General features: G+C 39.2%; 1 protein-coding gene across 1 annotated transcript in view; it reads right to left on the bottom strand.

Annotated features, from left to right (window-relative positions):
- Window positions 1-21,320, bottom strand: part of AKAP6 (A-kinase anchoring protein 6) — a 489,206-nt gene that overhangs the window by 357,592 nt on the left and 110,294 nt on the right. Inside the window, exon 2 of the mRNA XM_060004702.1 lies at window positions 15,490-15,847. Coding sequence (XP_059860685.1) covers window positions 15,490-15,813 — 324 coding nt within the window. The 5' untranslated portion in view covers window positions 15,814-15,847. The remainder of the gene's footprint in view (window positions 1-15,489; window positions 15,848-21,320) is intronic.

A 21,320-nucleotide genomic window follows, 5' to 3' on the forward strand; every position in this document is an offset into this window, starting at 1 on the left:
CCAGAATATTTTGTCTTTCAAGGGGATTTAATTAAGGTTACTCATCACCTCATTCTTATTAAGGAAAATGTCAAAGTTTGCTCTGAGTTAATTCCAACAAAATTATGCTTGTTTTTTGGCCAAGACCTAACCCCAAAACTACTGTGAACAATTATACTAATTTTGAAATGCTTATAAATACATTTTACTATTTCACTGAAATATCCTCGGGAAGTTATGTTTTCCCTGGCATGCTAATGCCACTCAGAGCAGTAGGGAAAGTTTAAAATGATAATATGAGGATTCAGTCAATCAGCTGACCAAAAATGTTTGCATTTTTATACAAAAAAGTGGGAGAACTTTCCCTTAAAAAGCTTTTTTTTTGTGGGGCGGTAGATTGGGAGTTTGGGATTGACATGTATACACTGCTATATTTAAAAGAGATAACCAACAAGGACCTACTGTAAAAAAATTTTTTTTAATAAAATAAAAAGGGGGGCAAAAGCTTTCAAACTTGTTTGAGAATACTAGAAAACAACATATGAAAAAGCAAATAATGCAAGATAGCAAACACTGGTGCTAAATCATGGATCAAGAGAGCAGGGAGGGCTGAGAGCATCCAGCAAGGCTTTACAGCTGAGAGAGGAGATGTGTGCTAGGCTTTGGGTCACTGGTTTTAAGTTAGTTGTGAATGAGAATAGTTATGAGTCTAGAATTTGTGCTGTAATGTCTAGCTGGTGTTGTGATATAAGGAAAACATACTCATCTTCTTAAATAGATTCAGTTTGGAATAAGATTTTTTTTTTTTACTATCTTTGACTAATAAATCTATAAAAATCAAAATAAAACAAACAACAGAACCTAAGTTTGATGATAAATAAAAATCACCACATTTGATTTATAAAATTAAAGCAGAGACCATAAAATTCTATTAAATAAATACATACTCTTTATTAAGCCTTGTGCTTTAAGCTTCAATACATTTCTTCTGGAAACCTGCAACACATTTATGGAATTGCATTTTAAAACATGTATTCAGCCCTTTGCGTACCTCCGCCAAAAGTCTGAAAGTTGCATGAATACTTCAGTCTTTTCTTTTCCTCCCCAGGGAGAAGCCAGGAACTCAGAGTTTTCTCCTGATTATGCCACAAAGCACCAAGGGGAGTACTAGCAAGATATTGCAGAGGATGGAAAATCCCTTCTAATGGCTCATGAAACTTGTCACAGCCGTGTGTCTGACAGAGGCTTGGTGCTCCGGCCGGGTGTCAGGCCTGAGCCTCTGAGGTGGGAGAGCCAAGTTCAGGACACTAGACCACCAGACCTCCCAGCCCCACGTAATATCAATCAGCAAGAGTTCTCCCAGAGACCTCCGCCTCAACGCTAAGACCCACCTCCACTCAACGACCAGCACTCCAGGGATAGACACCCCATACCAAACAACTAGCAAGACAGGAACACAACACCACCCATTAGAAGAGAGGCTGCCTAAAATCATAAAAGGTTCACAGACACCACAAAACACACCACCGGATGCAGTCCTGCCCACCAGAAACACAAGATCCAGCCTCATCAACCAGAACACAGGCACCAGTCCCCTCCACCAGGAAGCCTAAACAACCCAATGAACCAACCTTACCCACTGGGGACAGACACCAAAAACAACAGGAACTATGAACCTACAGCCGGCAAAAAGGAGACCCCAAACACAGTAAGTTAAGCAAAATGAGAAGACACAGAAATACACAGCAAATGAAGGAGTAAGGTAAAAACCCACCAGACCAAACAAATGAAGAGAAAATAGGCAGTCTACCTGAAAAATAATTCAGAGTAATGATAGTAAAGATGATCCAAAATTTTGGAAATAGAATAGAAAAAATACAAAAAACATTTAACAAGGACCTAGAAGAACTAAACAGCAAACAAACAAGGATGAACAACACAATAAATGAAATTAAAAATTCTCTAGAAGTGATCAATAGCAGAATAACTGAGGCAGAAGAATGGAGAAGTGACCTGGAAGATAAAACAGGGGAAATAACTATCGCAGAGCAGAATAAAGAAAAAAGAAGGAAGAGAATTGAGGACAATCACAGAGACCTCTGGGACAACATTAAATGCACCAACATTCAAATTATAGGGGTCCCAGAAGAAGAAGAGAAAAAGAAAGGGACTTGGAAAATATTTGAAGACATTATAGTTGAAAACTTCCCTAATATGGCAAAGGAAATATTCAATCAAGCCCAGGAAGCACAGAGAGTACCATACAGGATAAATCCAAGGAGAAACACACCAAGACACATAACAATAAAAGTATCAAAAATTAAATACAAAGAAAAAATATTAAAAGCAGCAAGGGAAAAATAACATACAAGGGAATCCCCATGAGGTTAACAGCTGATATTTCAGCAGAAACTCTGAAAACCAGAAGGGAGTGGCAGGACATATTTAAAGTGATGAAATGGAAGAAACTACAACCAAGATTACTCTACCCAGCAAGGATCTCATTCAGATTTGATGGAGAATTTAAAACCTTTACAGACAAGCAAAAGCTAAGAGAATTCAGCACCACCAAACCAGCTTTACAAAAAATGCTAAAGGAACTTCTCTAGGCAGGAAGCACAAGAGAAGGAAAAGACCTACAATAACAAACCCAAAACAATTAAGGAAATGGTAATGGGAACACACATATTGATAATTACCTTAAATGTAAATGGATTAAATGCTCCAAACAAAGACATAGACTGGCTGACTGGATACAAAAACAAGACCCATATGTGCTCTCTAAAAGAGACCCACTTCAGACCTAGGGACACATGCAGACTGAAAGTGAGGGGATGGAAAAAGATATTCCATGTAAAAGGAAATCAAAAGAAAGCTGGAGTAGCAATTCTCATATCACACAAAATAGACTTTAAAATAAAGACTATTACAAGAGACAAAGAAAGACACTACATAACGATCAAGGGATCAATTCAAGAAGAAGATATAACAATTGTAAATATTTATGCACCCAACATAGGAGCACCTCAATACATAAGGCACATGCTAACATACACGGGGAAGTCAACAGTAACACAAGAATAGTAGGGGACTTTAACACCCACTTTCACCAATGGACAGATCAACCAAAATGAAAATAAATAAGGAAACACAAGTTTTAAATGATACATTAAACAAGATGGACTTAATTGAATTTACAGGACATTCCATCCAAAAACAACAGAATACACTTTCTTCTCAAGTGCTCATGGAAAATCCTCCAGGATACATCATATCCTGGGTCACAAATCAAGCCTTGGTAAATTTAAGAAAATTGAAATTGTATCGAGTATCTTTTCGACCACAATGCTATAGACTAGATATCAATTACAGGAAAAACACTGTAAAAAAAATACAAACACATGGAGGCTAAACAATACGCTACTTAATAACCAAGAGATCACTGAAGAAATCAAAAAGGAATTCGAAAAATACCTAGAAACAAATGACAATGAAAACATAACGGCCCGAAACCTATGGGATGCAGTAAAAGAAGTTCAAAGAGGGAAGTTTATAACAATACAGTCCTACTCAAGAAACAAGAAAAATCTCAAATAAACAACTTAACCTTACACCTAAAGCAATTACAGAAAGAAAAACAAAAAAAACCCAAAGTTAGCAGAAGGAAAGAAATCATAAAGATCAGATCAGAAATAAATGAAAAAGAAATGAAGGAAACGATAGCAAAGATCAATAAAACTAAAAGCTGGTTCTTTGAGAAGATAAACAAAATAGATAAACCATTAGCCAGACTCATCAAGAAAAAAAGGGAGAAGACTCGAATCAACAGAATTAGAAATGAAAAAGGAGAAGTAGCAACTGACACTGCAGAAATACAAGGATCATGAGAGATTACTACAAGCAACTATATGCCAATAAAATGGACAACTTGGAATGGACAAATTCTCAGAAAAGCACAACCTTCTGAGACTGAACCAGGAAGAAATAGAAAATATGAACAGACCAATCAGAAGCACTGAAATGAAACTGTGATTAAAAATCTTTCAACAAACTAAAGCCCAGGACCAGATGGCTTCACAGGCCAATTCTATCAAACATTTAGAAAAGAGCTAACACCTATCCTTCTCAAACTCTTCCAAAATATAGCAGAGGGAGGAACACTCCCTAACTCATTCTACAGGGCCACCATCACCCTGATACAAAAAGCAGACAAGGATGTAACAAAGAAAGAAAACTACAGGCCAATATCACTGATGAACATAGATGCAAAAATCCTCAACAAAATACTAGCAAACAGAATCCAACAGCACATTAAAAGGATCATACACCATAATCAAGTGGGATTTATCCCAAGAATGCAAGGATTCTTCAATATACACAAATCAATCAAAGTGATACACCATATTAACAAATTGAAGGAGAAAAACCATACGATCATCTTAATAGATGCAGAAAAAGCTTTTGACAAAATTCAACACCCACTAATGATAAAAACTCTCCAGAAAGCAGGCATAGAGGGAACTTACCTCAACATAATAAAGGTCATATATGACAAACCCACAGCCAACATCATTCTCAATGGTGAAAAACTGGAACTATTTCCACTAAGATCAGGAAAAAGACAAAGTTGCCCACTGTCACCAATATTATTCAACATAGTTTTGGAATTTTTAGCCACAGCAATCAGGAAAAGGAAAAGAAATAAAAGGAATCCAAATCAGAAAAGAAGAAGTAAAACTGTCACTATTTACAGATAACTTGATACTATACATAGAGAATCCTAAAGATGCTACCAGAAAACTACTAGAGGTAATTAATGAATTTAGTAAAGTAGCAGGATACAACATTAATGCACAGAAATCTCTTGCATTCCTATACACTAATGATGAAAAATTTGAAAGAGAAATTAAGGAAACACTGCCATTTACCACTGCAACAAAAAGAATAAAATACCTAGGAATAAATCCACCTAAGGAGACAAAAGACCTGTATGTAGAAAACTATAAGACACTGATAAAAGAAATAAAAGACGATACAAACAGATGGAGAGATATACCATGTTCTTGGATTGGAAGAATCAACGTTGTGAAAATGACTCTACTACCCAAAGCAATCTATAGATTCAATGCAATCCCTACCAAACTGCCGATGGCATTTTTCACAGAACTAGAACAAAAAATTTCACAATTTGTATAGAAATACAAAAGACCCCAAACAGCCAAAGCAATCTTGAGAAAGAAAGATGGAGCTGGAAGAATCAGGCTCCCTGACTTCAGACTATACTACAAAGCCACGGTAATCAAGACAGTATGGTACTGGCACGAAACCAGAAATATAAATCAATGGAACAGGATAGAAAGCCCAGAGATAAACCCATGCACATATGGTCACCTTATCTTTGATAAAGGAGGCAAGAATATACAATGGAAAAAAGACAGCCTCTTCAATAAGTGGTGTGGGAAAACTGGACAGCTACATGTAAAAGAATGAATTTAGAACACTCCCTAACACCATGCACAAAAATAAACTCAAAATGGATTAAAGACCTAAATATAAGGCCAGACAGTATAAAACTCTTAGAGGAAAACATAGGTAGAAGACTCTTTGACACAAATCACAGCAAGATCCTCTTTGACCCACCTCCTAGAGAAATAGAAATAAAGACAAAAATAAACAAATGGGACCTAATGAAATTTAAAAGCTTTTGCACAGCAAAGAAAACCATAAACAAGACGAAAAGACAATCCTCAGAATGGGAGAAAATATTTGCAAACGAAGCAACTGACAAAGGATTAATCTCCAAAGTATACAAGCATCTAATGCAGCTCAATATCAAAAAAACATACAACCCAATCCAAAAATGGGCAGAAGACCTAAACAGACATTTTTCCAAAGAAGATATACAGATTGCCATCAAACACATGAAAGGATGCTCAACATCACTAATTAGAGAAATGCAAATCAACACTACAATGAGGTATCACCTCACACCAGTCAGAATGGCCATCATCAAAATATCTACAAACAACAAATGCTGGAGAGGTTGTGGAGAAAAGGGAACCCTCTTGCACTGTTGGTGGGAATGTAAATTGATACAGCCACTATGGAGAACAGTATGGAGGTTCCTTAAAAAACTACAAATAGAATTAGCATATGACACAGCAACCCACTACTGGGCATATATCCTGAGAAAACCATAATTCAAAAAGAGTTATGTACCACAATGTTCACTGCAGCCCTATTTACAGTAGCCAGGATATGGAAGCAATCTAAGTGTCCATCGACAGATGAATGGATAAAGAAGATGTGGCACATATATACAATAGAATATTACTCTGTCATAAAAAGAAAAGAAATTGAGTTATTTGTAGTGAGGTGGATGGACCTAGAGTCTGTCATACAGAATGAAGCAAGTCAGAAAGAGAAAAACAAATACCGTACGCTAACACATATATATGGAATCTAAAAAAAAAAACAAATGGTCTGAAGAACCTAGGGGCAGGACAGGAATAAAGACGCAGACGTAGAGAAGGGACTTGAGGACAGAGGGAGGGGGAAAGGTAAGCTGGGACGAAGTGAAAGAGTGGCATGGACATATATACCCTACCAAATGTAAAATAGATCGCTAGTGGGAAGCAGCCACATAGCACAGGGAGATCAGCTCGGTACTTTGTGAACACCTAGAGGGGTGGGATAGGGAGTGTGGGAGGGAGACGTAAGAGGGAGGGGGATATATGTATACATATAGCTGATTCACTTTGTTATGCAGCAGAAACTAACACAACAATGTAAAGCAATTATACTCCAATAAAGATGTTAAAAAAAAAAGATGTATTGAATTTTAGGGTAACCGCATGAAACAGTTATGAAATATTTATTCTTATTTATGGTCTTGTGGCAGACATAGAAATATGCATGCCCTCAGATTTCCAGCATAAGTGTGAACTAACTTTCCCTGAGGAAGATCTGCTAATTATTCACAAGTCTAAGTTTATCGGGTTGTATTCTATCAACAAAATAATCAGAGGAAATGTATTTTATGCTGATTAGTTTCTTCTGTCCTGATTTCAAAGTCACACAAATGTATCATCAGAGATACATAGTTATGGAACAGAATAAAACAGGATTCCTCATAACAACTAAAGTCGTAATAACTCAAATTGGATGCTGTGTCTAAAAGCATCTAATTCTCTAATCAAAATGCTGTTTTCTTCAGACTTTTCTCATTGAACTCATTTTCAAATTCTTTAACAATATTATTACTTTTCTCTATACCCTGTGTTCATGGTTTCCTTCAAATTGTGATGTCTATGATAATCCTCATTTTCCATGCTATTATTGCTATTTAAAAACTACAGCTGGACAATCTAGTAGACTAGTTGGGCCACCTTGAAAATTAATGCTCCCATCCTGAGCTCTAAATACATTAGCACATGTGGCTAAGGTTCATGCGTACCCAAAGATCTTCCATAATATGTGTCATAAACTACCAAAGTTATTTTTTCCATGTCACCCTTCCCAAGTCTTAACCAAGAGTATTCACACGTAAATATTTTTAAACATGTGCCTGATCTGAGATTTTTAGATCACCTCCCAAAATCATAATGAAAATATATTAATCATTCAACAATCAAAAAGTATTTATTTAGCACTTGGAGTGTGTGTGGGGGAAGGGGGAGGGGTGGAGAGATTATTACTCAATAATTAAGATCGATTTTTTTCACATAATTGTGTCTCTTACATATCTAAAATTAGCCTTCCAAACATTAAACATTCTTTTTATTTCATCCATTTTTATTGGTCCATGATACCAAATATTCTTACACAGCCTAGACATTAATAATAGGAAAAACTTTTCCACTGTTAATCACCGTACTGACCCATACTCCCAGGACACTTAACAACTAGTATTCAGATTCCCTGAGAAGATACACACTGAGGAAGACACATCAGCCAAAAAAGAGTTTCCAGCCACAAATCTGGGCTTTGGGAAAATAAAAAAATTTAACATCCTCATACCCAGCAACAGAGAAATCGGCTTCATTTTCCAGTTTTCTGGGATTTGGAATATACTGTGGGGGGTTGTCATGTGATCCCATATAAATACAAAATAATCACATTGCAAAAACTGGACCAAGTTACACTTACTTGCATAGTATGTTCCAAAATTAAAATACATATCAAAGATATTGAGGAAAGTTGAGAGCGGTCTAAAGCAGTAACTATCAAAATGTTCTGGCTTGACTCAGAAGAGAAAGACAAATTTTACATCATGACGAATCATATATATATATGTATATGTATATGTATATAACTAAAACCAAGTTTCACAAGATAGTATTTATCCTTACTTCATGTAATTCTATTTCACTGTTTTAGCTCTTTAGTTCATCAAATTGATTTCACAACAACTAACCACTAACCACTGAGAGCTACTTCTTGAAAAACAGCCATCTAAAGAGCAAAGAGGACAATATTTACTCTTTCCCAGAAACAATGCTATTTGATCTTCAACTGGTACTTATTTAACCTAAGATACGTTACAAATTGAAAACTACTCAAAGACGTTATAAATTGAACGTTTCAGGCTTTAACACACAGTTTATTAACATTAAGATCAGATCCTCCAAGCCCCAAACTGTTGAGGTCAGAAGTTTAGTTCTACTCAGAGTCCCCATTATCAAGAATTTCTGAAACTCCTAGGGTGAGTTTTGGATGTACCCAAGGATCAACCCCAGCTCTCGCTCACTGTCACAGCCAGCCAGACCCTGGACTCTACAGTTGCCACTTTGGTACCTCCTCTGCCACTGCAGGCAGAGCTTGTTATGCTCCAGCAGTGGGAGACAGAGAATTCTTTCCCTCCTACACCTATGGAACAAGGGAGAAGTCCAGGTGGAGAGTCAGCTGAGACAGGTCCCCCACGTTACACCCACAGCCCTTTGCCTTCACTGGGTACCCACACTGCCCAGGTGGCTGCTCAGGATGGGTTCCAGAACCGGGAACACACTTTACCACACACCATTACTCCCCTCCCCTCTGCTCTGAGGCAGTCTCCTTGCCCCAGGATGAAGGTGAACCCTCTTTCAAGAGCTCCATCATCCCAGGACTTGCATAGTCCTCAGTCCTTCAGGCACATCTGATGTGACAACCCCAACTGTGGAGAGGATTCAAGCCTTTTCCCCAGGAAGCTCTTCAGACCCCATGTGAGTCACTGGGTATCTGGATTTAACTCCAGATGTTAGGCACATCTCAGTCTGGGTACAGCCCAGTCAGAACGTCTTGTAAACAGAGTCTCCGTTCAACGTTCTATCTTTGAGAATCAGGCGCAAATCGAAGATACAGACACAAATTTCACCTGGAGAGTGGAATTTATCTCAAGGGGGTTATTTGGGGAGCTGATTCCAGCAAAGTCACTTCAAGACTTCTATTTGGCATCCAGCCACATCTTTTAGTCTAAGCCTTGCCTCTTTCCTGCTATCATGTTTCCAGGAATACAAATAATATTCTCTCTAAGAAGACTGTTAATCAGGAAGCATGGGTATCTAATTTGCCTATTTAGCACCCAAATACATTCATCCAGACCAGAAGTTGCAGTTAAAGTCAAACTCTTTTAGGTTCTTGGTCTGGTTTTCCTGCACAGCACAGCCTCTGAATCCAAAGGACAAGGGGGAGGAGAAGGAAAGTTTCTAAAAATGGTTCAGCTGGCTTCTCATACTTACTCCTAAAGAATATCTGGAAGATAAGAAGCAAAATATGTGGATTACATTTTCTATTTAAAAAATAATGGAAAAAACTACATAGTGTAATATATCGCATTGTTTCCATATTTTAATCTTAAACTGAGATGTTTTTATTTATTCACTTTCTAGAACAATCACCAACCCCCACCCCAATTTTGGGAACTTTATAATAGTGGTTTGTAGTTCACCCTGGGGGTTACAATAAAACTTCCCCTAAGAACTTGGAAATAAGGTTGGTAAGAATAGTCTCTGATAAACAAACTTTAAGATCAACACAATGACCAGAAATTAAGCAAAGTAACCTTTAAAGAAAAAGAGCAGTTCCAGGCCCTCTAGGTCATGGACCAAAATCCTTGCCAAAGAAGGAGTCAAACAGAAAGTGGGGTGGGAGGAAGACCAGCACAGCTACCTAGGCAGAATAGACTCCCCCAGGCAGACTCCCCAGACAAGACGTCCAAGATTCTGAATCACACGCAGACTCTCCCTGACGGGAGAGTAATATCCCAAATGCACTTGGGCCTGATTCATCCGACACCATTGTCCTAATTCAATCCTCACCACGAAGGCTTCCTCCTGTGAATTCCAGTGCAAGCCTGCCTATGGGGAGAGAAGGCACTGACCATACAGATTTGGACTCATTTATCCAACCACAGATATGAACTGGTTTCCACCAAATGCCTAGCCCTTGCCCTAGGCAACAGGGATACAGTGGAGAATCAGACATTTGAGGTCCTTGGAGCTAATACAAATAAATAAATAAGGAAATTAAAGCTAGTGATAAGAACTATTACAGTAAAGGAAACTATAAACAAGACAAAAAGACAACCCTCAGAATGGGAGAAAATATTTGCAAATGAAGCAACTGACAAAGGATTAATCTCAAAAATACATAAACAGCTCATGCAGCTGAATATTAAAAAAACAAACAACCCAATTCAAAAATGGGCAGAAGACCTAAATAGACATTTCTCCAAAGAAGACATACAGATGGCCAAGAGGCACATGAAAAGCTGCTCAACATCACTAATTATTAGAGAAATGCAAATCAAAACTACAATGAGGTATCACCTCACACCAGTTAGAATGGGCATCATCAGAAAATCTACAAACAACAAATGCTGGAGAGGGTGTGGAGAAAAGGGAACCCTCTTGCACTGTTGGTGGGATTGCAAATTGATACAGCCACTATGGAGAACAGTATGGAGGTTCCTTAAAGAACTAAAAATAGTATTAGCATATGACCCAGCAATCCCACTACTGGGCATATACCCAGAGAAAACCATAATTCAAAAAGACACATGCACCCCAATGTTCACTGAAGCACTATTTACAATAGCCAGGTCATGGAAGCAACTTAAATGCCCACCGACAGACGAATGGATAAAGAAGTTGTGGTACATATATACAATGGAATATTACTCAGCCACAGAAAGGAACGAAACTGGGTCATTTGTAGAGACATGGACCTAGAGACTGTCATACAGAGTGAAGTAAGTCAGAAAGAGAAAAACAAATATCATATATTAACGAATGTATGTGGAATCCAGAAAAATGGTACAGATGAACCAGTTTGCAAGGCAGAAACAAAGACACAGATGTAGAGAACAAACATATGGACACCAAGGGGTGAACACGGGGGATGGGGGGGAGAACTGGGAGATTGGGGTTGACATATATACACTAATATGTATAAAATAGATAATAAATAAGAACCTGCTGTATAAAAAATAAATAAAAATTTTAAAAAATCTATCAAGGCATAAAATATTTCCGTCGCCTCCCCCAAATTCTTTTATGTTGCTTTTCCTTGCTCTCATCACACTGTTCTGGTTCTTTTTAACCTCAGATTAGTTTTCCCTGTTCTAGAACCTGATATAAATGGAATGATACCGGATGTATGTACTCTTTTGCATACTTTTTGTTTTGAGTTTCAACCATGTTGTTGCAGATATCTGCAGTTCGTGCTGTTTTATTACTAAATAGCAATCCATTTGTACAAATATAACACAACTTTCTTATTTATTTTCCTCTTGAAGGATACCTGAGCTTCTGACAGTTTTTTGCTATTATTTATAAAGCTGATATGAAAATTCTTAAACAAGTCTCTATGAACATATGCTTCCTTTTTCTTGGGTAAATACCTAGGAATGGAATTTCTGAGCTTATGGAATATATATGTTTAACTTTTGAGTAACTGACAGACCTTTTTTCAAACATGGTAATAGCATTGAAGAATTTTTGCCATTAACTGAGCTGAATAATGGACTAGATGATGGCTGGGGGAGGAGATGCGTGTTTTAAGAACAGGGGTTAGGAATAGCTTCTTGGAGAAAGTGACATTAAATATAAAACCAGAGGGGGGAGCCCACCCTGAGCATTTTCCAAAAGCATTTCTCAACTAATTTTTTTTAAGTTATACATCAACAGGATGGCAGAGAAAACTGTGATGACAAGATTTAGAACAAGCAATGTGAAAGGGAGTCTGAGGCGTGTAGACGAGTTAGGTAAGGGTAGCTCCTTTTATGTGCTTCCCTCTCACGGAGCAGAACACAGGCCCCTCCTCGCTCCCAACCCCTGCTCAACCTTCTCCCAGGTTTGTGCCTACAGATATTAGAACTTGGCTGCGCCGCTGGCCGACTGCTTGATGAGGATCCAGAATCTGCGAGGCAAAGCTAGAGCTAGGCAGAGGCAACAGGAAAAGCCATGAGGCAAGAACTAGACTAACATTTCTTTTGAACTTTCAATCCGCTTGGAGCTTTGTAAACAAGGGGAAAGTAACAGGAGACACGGCAAGAGAAGCAGGCAGGGGCAGAACCACAGGAAGAGGTTTGGGTTTTATTGTAAGCCAACAGGAAGCAAGGGAGTTACATGACTGGATTTACATTTTTAAAAGACCCCACTGGCTGCTGTGTAGAGAATAAACTGCAGGGTAGTAGAAGAGGCTCTAAAAGTAGCCCAGGCAAGCAGTGATGTGGCTTGACTAGGGTGGCAGCAGTAGCATAGGGGAGAAGTGAATGGATTTAGGGCATATTTTGGAGGTGGATCCCCAGGACTTGTTAATAGACATATATGTGGGGCATGGAATCACACTTTGGCTTGGCAAAAAAGTGGTGCCTTTTACTGAAATTGGGAAGATGGGGTCGGGGAGGCATTCAGGGCTTTTCAATGGGCATATCAGTTTGAGATGCTCACTAGAGATACAAGATGTCTCTTAGGCAGTTGGGGCTCCTGGGAGAACACTGGGATGGATATATAAATTTAGAAATTATGTGCGCCTAGATGGTCCTTAAAGCCATGGCATTCCCATCCCTGTGATGGTTATTTTTCATAGTAAATTAATAAACTGAATAATTCACCAAGGCATGCGGCCAAGCGGGATGCCCCATAGGAGATAGCTGGCCTTTCCCCGGTTGGGCCTGCCCCTCTGCTTTGCCATTCACCTAACTTAAGAGCTGCTTCTACAAGGTTGTTTTGTTGTTGTTTTGATTCCACACATAAAATTCTGTGACCCAGTTCCCCTTTATTCTTGTGGATCAGTGTGGAAATCTGAAGAACTGACATGTATTTAAAATCTTTTTTTTTAATGTATCAAAGTGCTTATTTGGTTAAATTAAAAAATGTTACGCAAATAAAGGGAAAACTTAAATAAGCAGATTAGGAGACCAAAATTAAACCCTTGTGTTAACAAGGCCATAGCTCACTGACCAAAGCTTGTTGACTTTGGCCTCAAAGTGGAAGGGCTCTATTATTATAGAATATTCTAGAACATTCAGAGAACGTTGGTTAAGTCACTTGATGAAATAAGCATCAAAAAAGGAATGATAGAAATCCTAGAATTAAATTAACATAAGACAATTTCACTTCATCCCTTTAGCTGCTATTGATGAACTACTATGTGACTACTGTGCTGACTTCCTGCCCTCCTGGGGCTCCTTTCTCAGCAGGGGAGACAGACCACACTGTGGGACAGAGCTGAACGGAGGCAGTGAGATGCCTTTTGAGTGAGGTGAGAAGGTGACAGGCAGTTCCAATGAGAAAAAGAAGCAAATTGCCCCACAGGGGATTTCTCAACACTAAACATAATCCCGGTTGACTGTACAAAAACTTTTACATTCCTATTTGGAATTAAAATTTAAGTTTTCACTTAAGTACTATATTGATGTAATTAAATGAAGTTAGTTGACACACTGTTTTCAGGTGCCCTTAGCATTTTTAGTGGAATCTTCTAAAGATATTTCCATTCCCCCCATTCTCCTTTATCGTTTACCACCTTTTCTGTGTAGATCTGAAAGATTTTAGAGAGCAACAGTCATCTTTCCTTGCAAACCCAATCCTGTATTTCTTTTAGGGAGCCACATAAGTAAGTGCAACATTAGAGGGAATGGAGGAGGGGGTGGGGTGCTGCGGAGCCCCCTGACTCCCATCTCACTGCAACCCGGAGGAGCCGGGAGCTGCTCCTCTGATTAAAGGGACTGTGCTGCAGGAACTGAGAGACACCACTCCCTGCTGCCACGGTGGGGAAACCAGTCGGGCTGGCATTCCGTTAAAGCTCCGTCCGTTAAAGCGGGCTCCTAGCCACCTCTGATACCTTTCATGCTTGCTCCTTCCCAAGAACCCGAAGAAAGAAGGCCACCCAGGCCTGCTCAACCTGGGAGAAGCCCAGCCACCTTGGCATTCTGGCCCTTTTGTTTTTTCTCTCTCTCTTCAACCCCCTCCTTCCCTTTCTTGGACACTCTCTTTCATGGGGCGGCTGGGCCCAGGATCTGCTGAACCAGCCTGGGAAGGCTAAGCCAGCTCTGCTCTAGGCTTTGGGGCACATAACGCTCTCTTAATTGTCCTTTCCTCTCACGCTGATGGCTGCATCTTATGTCATTTAAGTATTAAGATGCAAGAATCTGTTTGGTCTTTGGTTTCAGATCATTTAAAATGAACCAGCTGAGGTAGAGGAATTCTCCTTAGTATTTCATCTAACTGACTAGAAATTAACATTGGGGTTTGGGGCCAATGTCCTAATTGGTTATAAATCTGCCCTGCTTTGCCCACCATTGACCTGAGCATGTATTTCCCTCGGGGACCCGGAAGAGAGGAGTGGCTATGGCAGGGCAAGATTCACGGTACTTTGGGGTTCCTAGGCCACAATCTCTATTAATAGCACTCTTTACTAGCATCTCCGTCTCATTATTATCAACGGTCAGGCTTTTTAACGGATCTCTAAAAGTCACACACATTTTTTTAATGTCTAAACTTTAGATGAGCTGTTATAAAAGCACCTTTGTTCTGCATGATGTATTGTACCTTTTAGAATGTACTCATTCTAAAAGGAGAACACCGCCTTTCTCCATCATGCGAGAACCCACTGTTTGCCACAAAGGCAGCATCAACTTCAACAGAAGTTAGTAATCACATACATATACAATCACTGCTCAGTTTGATTTTTTACCTATGAGAGTCTTTGTTAAACCTTTTGTAATATTTTTATTCTTTACTACTGATTTCTATGACATTGAGCAAAAATGCCACCCCCCCATTTTTCCTCGCTTCTCCGCATTATCCCCTGAGGTCAGTTTTATTCTAGATGTTTAGCCCACAAAGTAAAACGAGGAAAGAATTCCACCCATGTTTATCTACAAAAATAATGGTTTCAAACCTGTTATTCTGTTTTTCTTCTTGGATGCTTTCTCCTTGAGAATTACAGAACTCAGGCTCTAGGCACTACAGCCACCTTCAGACTTCTGTCTGGAATGGACCTGAGCCCAGAGACCTTCCTTACCTTTAGTTGAACTAGATGCACATCCACATGCTTGCTGTCCGAGTCCTGCTGGACTGAATAGGTTAGGTCTCGGACCCTCTCTGAGGTCATCCGGAGCCAGGTCTCAATTTCAGGTAAGTGGAGGACAATCTTCCAGTCGGCCCCTGTATGCAGTGGGGGTGGCTTTTCGTACTGCTGGTCAGAATCCATGTCTTTCATTGCCTCTTCTCCCTCACCCTGCTCCACAGTGGGTGTCAAGTTGATGGCCATGGGTGAAGCATCAGTAGCCATGGGATCCAGGTCCTGTGACCTCAGAGGGGAAAGTGTCACGCTCATGGTTAACATGGAGAAGTCTAAGCCTTACTTCTTTCCAAAACAGCTGAAAGGCAAAAGGAAAAAAGAGAGCAAAAGTCAGACAAGATTCCCAAATAAAGGAATGGTACTTCACAGAAGAAGCAAGATTTCTAAATTAAGCCAAGTTTCTAAATTAAGAAACCATAGCTCATAACAAAAACAGAAAGAGGTGTTTTGAGTTTCTACCAACTAGACCCAAGACCCAGCATTTATCCAGCGATTTCTAAGCTATTGGAAGCATCCTTCCTATACTGGTTCAATAGGAACACAAAACGGTGTGGTACTGCCTATCCCAACATCCATTCTCACCTCATTCCTTAATAACAAATTCCTGATTTTCAGTTGTGCATGTTCCTGCCAAGAATTTAAAACTACATTCCCTATCTCCATCGGAGCTCACTGTGGTCATGTGGCTAAGTTCTGACCAATGAAGTGTATGGTTTCTTTTTAAGATAAAGTTGATTAGTTTACTAATGATCTAGCTATGTAATTTATCTTTCTTCTGTAACCAGTCTGATATAAAATAACAACTTTTAGGATCTTGTACTTTGAACACTTTAAATAGACATTATTTTTAGTTTCAAGAGAAAGTTCTTCAAGGCAATGGGTTTCTTTTCCTTTTCTAAGTCTTTTTCTAGTTCTATACATTCAAGTTAGTTTATAACCCCATTCCTCCAAAGATGAAAGGCGGCTGATCAAAATATTAAATGAAATTAAATGTGATTGTCAGAAAGTAGCTATATTTCTTTATATTCTTAAGATTAACTTAATAACAAAAACAAAATTATTTTACCTACAAACGTGGAAGGGAAAAGTCAAGAATGCTCCCAGTTTGACTAGGAATATGTAACCTTCCACACAGGAATGAGCACAGGGAATAAAAAGACTTGTTGAATTGACAAAAGCCTTAAGAATAAGTTATTCTCATGATATATTATTTCAGAAGCCTTCTAATGCTGTAGCATACTGCCTCTCCCCCAATTTCCTGAGCATTTTATTTTTAAATTAAATGATAAGGGGGTTTACAGATGAATTTTTGAAAACAAAGTTATTTGCAAAGAGCAAAATATTATGTCATAAGGTAAGTTTATCACTTTGGTACCTGCCTTAGAGAATGGTTTTAGGCTTCAACAGCTTTCTACACCTGATTGCAAGAGGGGGAAATCCACGCCCCACATTTTTAACCACCCTTGCATACAGTCTTTAAAATAACAATAATACTAGACTTGACTATTTTTTGGAACCAATTAGAAGATATCAAAATTTCACTGGGAGGGATGAAGCTCCAGGAAGAGTGAGCTACCACACTACTTCTTAATAAAACACACCCTAGTCTCAGTCTCTGATTCTGATTTCCAGAAGCACTTTAAAAATTTTAATCAATTCACTGCCTTCTGGGGTGGTGAATCACTATTTAGAATCACTGTCCCAGAGAAGGAATCTGATACACAAAGGTTAATAAAGGTTTTTAGTGCAAGGTCAAAGAACTAGTAATGAAGAAGTCACTGGTGTCACAGTGGTTCCCTCTTCTAAGAAACCAGACTCAAGCAAACCAGAAAACTAAGTGCCAGGCCAGCGTGAAATGAACCATTTCACCTTCACCCACACACTCCCTCAGCTCCAAGCCCCTACCTAAGAGCCCTGTACAACTGTAAAACAATGCTTGGTCATTGTGTTTTCTCTGAAACCCCTAAATCGAGGCAAGGCCTCCTCTGAAATACATATCTTACTGTAAACTAAAGAACATACCAAAGAATTGGCTCAATGTAATTTATATCCCAACATACATTTCTATATATACTATCAGGCTGTGCACCAGGCAGGCACAGTGCAGTTTTGTGTGGTTTGGAGCAAGATGCTCCACATTTGCGGGTCTCAGTTTCCTCATCTGTAAAATGACAAAATTGGACTAAATGATCAATAAGATTCCATCTGACCATGAGAATCTGTAATTACCTAGGGTTATTTATCCAGAGATTTCTAAGCTATTAGAAGCATCCTACCTATACTGAGAGCTATGTAGATACTAAATGACGGACCTCCATTTCACCAAAGCAGGCAAACGGCATCAATATTTGTCCTACTTAATGGAAAGAAATAAATTATTACCATGCAAACACATTTTGTAAATCATTATTTACACATTATAAGTTGCTAATTCTTTCCAGAGGAATAAATATGGGAGATTCTTCCCTCTGGGAGTTTGCACTTAAGACTTAACACAGATGTGGTTATATACGCAAAGGACAAATAGAATAAAATAAAAACATTAAATAAAAATGTAGTTGGTGTGGGCTTCCCTGGTGGCACAATGGTAGAGAGTCCGCCTGCCGATGCAGGGGACACGGGTTCGTGCCCCGGTCCGGGAGGATCCCGCATGCCGCGGAGCGGCTGGGCCCGTGAGCCATGGCGGCTGGGCCTGCGCGTCCGGAGCCTGGGCTCCGCAATGGGAGAGGCCTTAGCAGTGAGAGGCCCACGTACCGCAAAAAAAAAAAAAAAAATGTAGCTGGTGTGCATCACACATGAGTAAAGGGCAAGGAAACCTTATATTCAAGCTGCCAAGGCAAAAGTTACCTGCATCTACAAAATTTCAACCTGCATGTGATGTTTCCATATTTAGCTGATCAGACTAAACAAGAGAATTTCCATAACACAAAACAGTGAAGCAAAGCAACGCTTTACTCAAGTTATATTTCAACTTCTATTTACTTTCCTTCACATACAGCTTTGTCCCTAGGGAAGGAATACCGTATGTGTCATAACAGCATAGCAAGCCCAGGAAGTGGCATAAAATTGATTAATTACTTATTTTCATGGAAACTAATTACTATAAACATTTAATTTTCAATTCCAGTAGTTCACATTTAGATGTACCACCCATGGATAACCAATCTGTATTTCTGATTTTCACAAAAGCACGTCTGATTTCCAAGATAAATTTATACTTTAAAGGAAAACTGCCTCATATTGTAGAGATCTACAATAACAATCTGTGTATTTTTCCTGCCCTTATCATGACTATTCAAGCTTGCTTTCCCATCAAATTAATTACTCCATTTGAATATGCAAACAAATAGTAGGAAATTCAACACAACTCTATATATCTTCTAAATTCTAAGTTTTCTATTTTTTTTTTAATGCAAGGATCCATGCAATAAGATTCCTTTCTAGTCACAGAGAAATTTGAAAAAAAAAAAAAGCCAGTAGACAACAACTTCTGACAATGCAAATGAAGCACTGATTCAATACATACAGATACACATGCAGTTATATCTCTGGCTGCAAAGCTGCATGAGAGGAGGGATCAACCAGCTTTCTGGAACCCAATGACCTCCTGTTCTCCACCCACCCCTCTGCCCCCATCAAATGCTTATCTGTGGCCACGTTTCCAGCATTAGAGATAATACCACCTTGAACCCAGCTGCTGTTAAAAATAACACAGATCAAATCCTTTCCTTTCCACAAACCCAAAGAAGATTCAACATTTAAGGTGCCAAAGCCAAAAGCAGTAAAGATTTTAAAGGTTTTTTTAAAAAAATTTGTGCTAAGGCTTTTCTCACCACACTCTGTCTATCATCCTACAAAAGCAGAAGAAACATACCATGGCTTGCTTACTAACCAAGGACTGGTGCTGCTACCTCCCTGACAGTCCACAAATTTTCAGTCGAAACCTGACGTTAGCAGAATATATTCAATTTGAATAAGACATTTAAATCAGGAGCATGCTCTTCGACCAAACTAGGAAGCAAAAAATGCAGCTACACACCCATCAAAACTGCCCACCTCTTTCTCCCTTCTCTTGTGATTGTCTCTCTTAAATAAAAGGACGGAAAAGCTGGAAATCAGCTGACTGTACTCACTGTAAATGCTTTTGTCCCTAAAGGTCCTTCAGGATTAAGTGCCTGGCTCCTCCTCCTCTCAGCCCCCTCGGGTTCTCTTCTTGTAGCCAAACAAGATAAAGGCCGGTATCAGGGCTGCTTCATGCCAGCAGGACACTGGTGAGTCTGTAAGGCACCAGCTTCAAATGCCCTTAGTGGCCTAAATCTCTTGCAAAGAGAGGGCTACTACACTGTCCCTATTTGGAAGCTAATCTATAAGCTCCAGGCTTGTGAGGTTATAGGCTGGGCTTTTGCAGCGGTGATAAGTGAGTTGAGAAAAAGGAGACAGTTGCCAAAACAAGGATCACTATGGAAAAGAGTATTTGGGTAGACAGAGCACAGCCAGGCACGGTTCAGAAGAACCAAGACTGTATACCCCAAGACTGAGCAAATCCTAAAGCAGGATAAATTTTAAAGTGTATAAATAAATTAACAGTACTATAGTAACATAACCAGCTGACAAAGTCAATCTGAGCTAGATGCATTCAAGCCCTCTCTCTTTTCTTAGGAAGAAACTGTTCTTTCCAAACAAGAGCATCTTCACGTGTATAGTTGGAGAGGTAGTCTTATCATCATGTAAATCACCCCCAAACCTAAATACTTACTCTCAATCTTTCTGTGCTCTGCTTACTGCCCCCAAAATGAGAGACTAAAGCATAATTCAGGCCAAATTAACGAATCTGCTTGCTACAAAGGACATGTTACCAAACTGGGGTAGAGAAAATTAAGTTAGGCATCACTAAGTGTGCTTTTTTCTCTTGCTTCTTTTTTTTCTTTCATATTCTCATAATCATTCTTCACAGAACCTATTCAAAGAGACTGAATTTTGAAAGGGAAAGAAAAGTTCCACTGCAATGTTTTGAATTTTGTCTCTGGCTAGCTCTCATGCTTTGACTGCATTAAGGAAAAATAAATGAACTCAAGAGGTGAACCCTATATCCGATTCCAGGACTCTAGAATCGGGCTCTACAAAAAAAACCCCACAAAAACAAGCTTAATAAATTGCTTAATTAAATGTCGCAGTCTACCCAGATGAATGAGGCTCTAATTCATCACCTAGTTTTAAATCTTGCTGTCTGTCTCACTCTCTGGCCTCTTGTGAGGTCAAGGGTTGGGAAACTTTAAATGGCTTTAAGCTTTTTAAGAGGAGAGCCGAAGAATTCCTACAAAATATTAAGTTAAATCTGTACTTAAGGGAAAAAAGAGTGAGTGGCTTTTGTAAGATGCTCTAAGAAAGTTTCCATAATCACCGATTCCTCCTTCTCCTTGGCCCTCTTCTCCTCCCAGCCCCACACCCTCCAGCACTCATCTGGAGTAACACTGATAAGTGAGATCACTGTGGTAACCCCAGATTAGGCTCACTTTCTAATCCTCCTGCCATAACAGAGCAGCCTGCAAGTGGATGTCAGTGAGAAGAAAAATCTCAAGCTTTAAGTGCACAGGCTTGGGGAGCAGGAAAGGGAGTGAACACAGCACGTAAATACAGGGGCCCAGACAGATTTCTACAATTTAAAAGACCCTGGTGTTATCACTGATGTTCCCCCCAACACTTTTCCCCTCTACTATATCCTTTTGTATGGCTGTCCCCTCAGGCAAATGGCTGATTACATCTGGTTAATC

The sequence above is a fragment of the Delphinus delphis genome, chromosome 2 (assembly GCF_949987515.2).
Source record: "Delphinus delphis chromosome 2, mDelDel1.2, whole genome shotgun sequence".
In the NCBI taxonomy this organism is placed as follows: Eukaryota; Metazoa; Chordata; class Mammalia; order Artiodactyla; family Delphinidae; genus Delphinus; species Delphinus delphis.